The sequence below is a fragment of the Arachis stenosperma genome, chromosome 8 (assembly GCF_014773155.1).
Source record: "Arachis stenosperma cultivar V10309 chromosome 8, arast.V10309.gnm1.PFL2, whole genome shotgun sequence".
Classification (NCBI taxonomy): Eukaryota; Viridiplantae; Streptophyta; class Magnoliopsida; order Fabales; family Fabaceae; genus Arachis; species Arachis stenosperma.
In genome coordinates, this window is record NC_080384.1 from 33,102,615 (window position 1) to 33,107,995 (window position 5,381).

General features: G+C 31.6%; 1 protein-coding gene across 3 annotated transcripts; it reads left to right on the forward strand.

Annotated features, from left to right (window-relative positions):
* The first annotated feature begins 286 nt into the window (after nt 1-286).
* Nucleotides 287-1,471, forward strand: LOC130944648 (putative dehydration-responsive element-binding protein 2H). Of its 3 annotated transcripts, none has more exons than XM_057873072.1 (2): nt 287-475; nt 610-1,471. In XM_057873072.1, exon 2 carries the CDS (start codon nt 630-632, stop codon nt 1,143-1,145), a length of 516 nt encoding a protein of 171 aa, XP_057729055.1. In that variant the 5' UTR covers nt 287-475; nt 610-629; the 3' UTR covers nt 1,146-1,471. The 3 variants fall into 3 exon arrangements, with proteins under 3 accessions (XP_057729055.1, XP_057729057.1, XP_057729056.1); XM_057873074.1 differs by having other exon boundaries at nt 293-475; nt 590-1,471; XM_057873073.1 differs by having other exon boundaries at nt 293-475; nt 628-1,471.
* The last annotated feature ends 3,910 nt before the right edge of the window (nt 1,472-5,381 follow it).

The window sequence follows — 5,381 nt, forward strand, 5'->3', positions numbered from 1 at the left end:
CCTCCCTTGAGTCTCCACACCGATCTGAGCTTATGGGATAAAATATTATAACTGAAATGTTTGCCCGACACTTAAATCGAGTTTCATAGCTTTGATTTACATAGAATGAACATGAAAATCAAACATACATATAAACAGTTTGATTTTAGGACATCCATATAATATTGCATTCAATTTTGTTTATTTAGGTGAATTATCCATAAATTTATTATATAATAATATACAAAAATAATTTCTCTAAGTATAAAAGAATATCAAAATAATTGTCTCATTATTTTGTTGTCTAGTTTGGAGTATAGTGGTAGGAACAAAATGCAGGCGGCTAGTGAACCCTAGTTTCTTTGTCTTGTCGGTGCTCATCTCTGTTTTCAACATCATCTTCCTTCTTCCTTCTTTTTCTTCATTGTCCCCAATCATGTGCCCCTAATCTTTTCAATTCCGATCACACAGCTAAAACACTCGGGCCTCCTCTCAGGTTAGCTCTTTTCCTCCTCCCTCTTTATCATTCTCTTCATTTCGTTTTAGTTTCAAAGAATTCTTTAAATCTGATTTTATTTCGGTCAATTTTGGTGTACCCAATCTAATGAAGGCAAAGTGTTGTAAAATTAGGGTTTGCATTGCATGCAGAAATGTTGGGGAAAGGGAACACGAAGGGGGATGGTGGATCGAAGTCGGTAGCAAAAATACTTGCAAAATGGAAAGAGTACAACGCACAGCTTGATTCAAGCAGCGACGCCGATAAACCGATTCGGAAAGTTCCGGCGAAGGGGTCGAAGAAGGGGTGTATGAAGGGAAAAGGGGGACCTGAGAATTCGCGGTGTAACTACAGGGGAGTGAGGCAGAGGACTTGGGGAAAATGGGTTGCCGAAATTCGAGAGCCAAACAGAGGCAGCAGGCTTTGGCTTGGAACTTTCCCGACCGCCATTGGTGCTGCCCTTGCCTACGACGAAGCTGCCCGCGCTATGTACGGTTCTTGTGCCCGCCTCAACTTCCCCAACGTCTCTGTCTCCAGTTTCTCCCACCATTCTTCTTCTCCGCCTGAAAACCACCACGATGATGATGTCATTTCATTATCCTTAAGTGTAAAGCATGAGGCTGTGGAGGCTGAATCTGGGGCTAGTAACTCCCCTCCTTCTTCCTCCTGATGTGTATGTACATTTTGTTCATGGCTATATAGAACTCTTATCCGGTTCTAGTTTGTAATGATTTAGATTTAGACGGAAGGAGACTTGGAACTTGCTTGGAATTTGGAAAGTGTTCGTTTTTCTTCAGCTTTTGGGCTAATGCACCACACTGGACATCCTAGTCCAGTTTTGACTTACAATTGTCATATATAGTTTACTTGGAAGTAGTGGAAAATGTTGTGCATTCTACTAGAATTGTGTTAGAACACTGCATGTGCCAATGTGGTTTGTTAATCTTGCTTCCTTTGCTCATGTTAATATCTATGTCTAGTACACTGGATTTTCTATCCATGGTGGTGGTTGGGTTATAAATTGGTTATACAGATCGAATAGTATTGAGTTTTCATTACTCAAGAGTCAAGAGTGTGGATGAGAAACAATACAACAACATCCTTTGAGAACATAATATGTGAATATTCATTCCCTACCACTGTCATTAGCCTGATGCTTTATTACATTTCACCGCAAATTGTGTGTTATTAGACGTTTTTTGACAGTGTCGATGAATGAATTTTAATTCTTACTAGATCACTTAAGATGTTTATCTGTAGAATGTCACTTGGAGTCTTGGTGTATTATCACTCAGCAAATTACATTTTGCAAGTTTATTTCTTTACTTAACCTCCAGGATACGATTACTTTGCAAGCTTGAAAGATAGAGGACATACCATAAAAAAGTGTATAGTACTTAGTACATATTTCATGTGTTAGTTATTTTTCCGTTTTTAATGCCTTGAGGAGTTGAGGTGTGACTTTAGTATTTTAATGGTACAATAAAGTATATTTCCTTTTCTTAACTTTTGGGTCTAATCCCTTTTCTTGGGGAATTTTGTTTTAGTTTTTGGGTCAATGGTCAAAAACAATATATACTAGAAAAAGGTGGTAATGATTTTGAGTGAGAGTATGTTATCCAGATAACTTTGGGCCTTAATAAGAGTTTGTTAGGTCTACGTTTTGTTTCTCTGTATGGGATTTAAATTCTCTGACCAAAAACTTAAAAAGGATTGAAATCCAGAGCTTGGATATAGGAGCTTAATTGCCCTTTGTGATGAGTATATATTGCTGTTTAATGTGTTGGTAACCCGGTCCAAAATAATACTAAAAATTGACTATTTTGATTCAGAATATTGACCAAAATAATGATAATAAATTAATAATCTTTAGAATGTATGATTTAAAGTAGCTCGAGCTTACTTGAAAGGAGTATTTTCGTCCACGTTACATATTCAAACTGAAGACACACAATACGAAATCTAAACCTGATGTGACAATCAATAATGGGTCGATGGCTATGATTGTTTAAGAAAAGAGATATATGCACTCAAATATATATCTGTTTTAAATTAATTGTGCAACCTATTTAACATGTTATTTACTCATCTATTTTCTCCATTTTTAAAACTAAGATGTGTATCTGTGTAATTAGATTGGTTGTACAATTATATTGACCCTTTACTACTATTGAATTGATACTCCTATATTACTGGATGTAAAATTGAAGAGATTCACCGTTGAGATAGAATATACATTAGAATATAAAATATATATTAAAAATAAATTAAATTATATGTATTTATATATAAATATATAATAATTAATTTTAGTATGTAGATAATCTTTTTGTATGCTATATGTAGCCTCCAACTATTTCGGTGCTTATTATTTGCTTAATCTCTACTTCCTTTGATAGCTTAATTAACTACCCGAAGACTGGGGGGGCACATTTCTGTTTCTATTTTAGTACGATTGACATATCATTTTAACGCTCCTATATATGTTAATTGAAACACATGAATAATCATATCATTTTGGCTCCTGCTGGCTAGCTAGTAGCTCCCAACCGACTTTTTAATGCCTTTTAATTTTAACCAAGCTTTTCGTACAAATTAAACTTGTGTAATCTGTTATAATATGGTCCAAATAATAATAGTAATAATAAATTAATAACTACATGCTATATTTTACGCGGTTCCCTTCTGAAAATTTAATTTGATGACTTAGTAATGAGATTATACATACCCTTGACTAAGTCGTGGAATAATGGTTAATTATGAGGTGAGGAAACAGTTGAAGTTACAAGCTTTACATAGTACAATGGCCATGGTGATTATATAGGTAGAGAGTCCTCTATCTTATTATAGTTGGTTATGCCCAAAAGTTGGAATCGATTATTTCAATGATGAAAGTGATACATGAGATGAATGCACATTGACCTGCTATCTACTAATTTCCAGCTACACATGGTTGCCAACTGTTTTCTTCCACATATATATCTTTGGAACACCATATATGATGAGAAAAATTAGGAATAGGGATTGTGTGTTCAATATGTGCATAACTATTCTCTAATTAGTTTGGGAAATTAAATGCAATGCGTCATTTAGTTTCAATATCCATGCATGCAAACGCTGATAATACAATTTGTGGGCAAATTAAAAGGAAAAATTAAGAAAACTATATATTTTGCTTTCAAGATGAATACTTCCTAAAATGTTCAACTCCAACACATTTCACGTTATTCCAAAAATATAAGATGAAAAATGTTGGAAGCTATTAGAATTTATTATTTTTTGTTATTATTTAGTCATCAATTTAATTCCTTTAGTTTAGTTTTTTTAATCTAATTATTCAATAACATACCTTATTCTATATTTTTATATATTAATAACTAATTAATAGTTAAAAATAATAAATTCTAATGATTTTCTAACCTTCCTTATATGTGATTAGATGTTGGATGTGTTGATATCATGATTCCTAGATTGAGATATATAACTTATATGTGTAGTATGTTTTAGTTAGAAAATAAATAAACTGATGAGGTTTCATTAGATTCGGCAGATAGGGACTTATGTAAGTGTGATTAAAATAAATAATTATGCATCATTCTAGTTTACACCAAGAGTGGTAATGTGATGTATATCCTTTTTCTAATTAAAAACTATTTTTTGAAAACATTAAATAACTTAATAAGTAATAACTTTTATTATCAAAATAAGGAAGTGTATCACTATTTATGTATGTAAAAGTAGTGTATATAACATAACAATAAAAGAAATACCAAGATAACTTTTTCATTATGGATTTAGTTTGAGTATTAGTTAGATAGTCCACTAGTTCATTTAAGTAATTGTTAGAAATTTGAATCTTATCTTAGATATGCAGTAATTTATTGGTCAATAACAAACTCTTAAATGAAGCTCTGAACTGCGACAAATTAGTTATTAGCTTGCCATACTAAAAAATATTATGAAAAAAAAAACAGGTTTATATTATAATAAAATCATTTGCAATAAATTAAAGGAAAAGTATAGGGTACCAACATATTATCTGCCAACTTATTGCTAATAATGATTAGTTATTATATTTTAAACACATATACAAAGAGACACATCCAAAAATATATTTATAAAAACACTTCTATTAAAACACAGCTATAAAAAAGACATTTTTATTAGACACATCCATAAAGACACTTCCATTAAACACAATTATAAATAAGAGTTGGCAGATGTTGGCAGAAATGATGTTGGTAACGCTGGATTGTAAATTAAATGATAGACGACTGATTTTGTGGTGTTCTTGTGACACTATTTAGCCTGGTCCTTTTTTTATTACTTGTACCAACTTTCACTCTAAATGGAAAAAAGAAAAAGGAAAATAAAAAAAAGATCAACTCTACTATAACTGTAAAGGGTAAAAAAGAGATGATAAAATAGTATTTAAATCTTCCGGTTGAGAGGGTGTTTGAGTGGTAGGGAGTTGTGAAGCTGGCCTTAGCTATGATGGACCATTTAGCAAGCTTAAAAGAATGAAATTGAATTAAGAGGAAGGCATTAACCTCATCCTTTTCATTATTATTATTATTATTATTATTATTATTATTATTATTATCAGAATTTAGACTTTAGACTAACATATCTCGTAAGAACATATGTTGAAATTGCATATATTTAAGTTGCTATTAAAAAAATAAAATATGTTATTTTAATAAATACACAATAAATATATTATAAAATTAATTTTTTTATATTTTTATAAAGTTTTTGAAATTAATAACATTAATGGCATTATTAGCTACACCTTTTTATTATTATCATTCCTACTATTTCCTAAACCAAACTCTCATAACTACACATACAGATGAACCCTCCACCAAAAGATCTTGGCCCTTCATTCATTGTTTCCGCTCCTCTC

Excerpts from the sequence above, each read along its gene's own strand:
- LOC130944648 (XM_057873072.1), top strand. The coding sequence starts at position 630 with ATGTTGGGGAAAGGGAACACGAAGGGGGATGGTGGATCGAAGTCGGTA.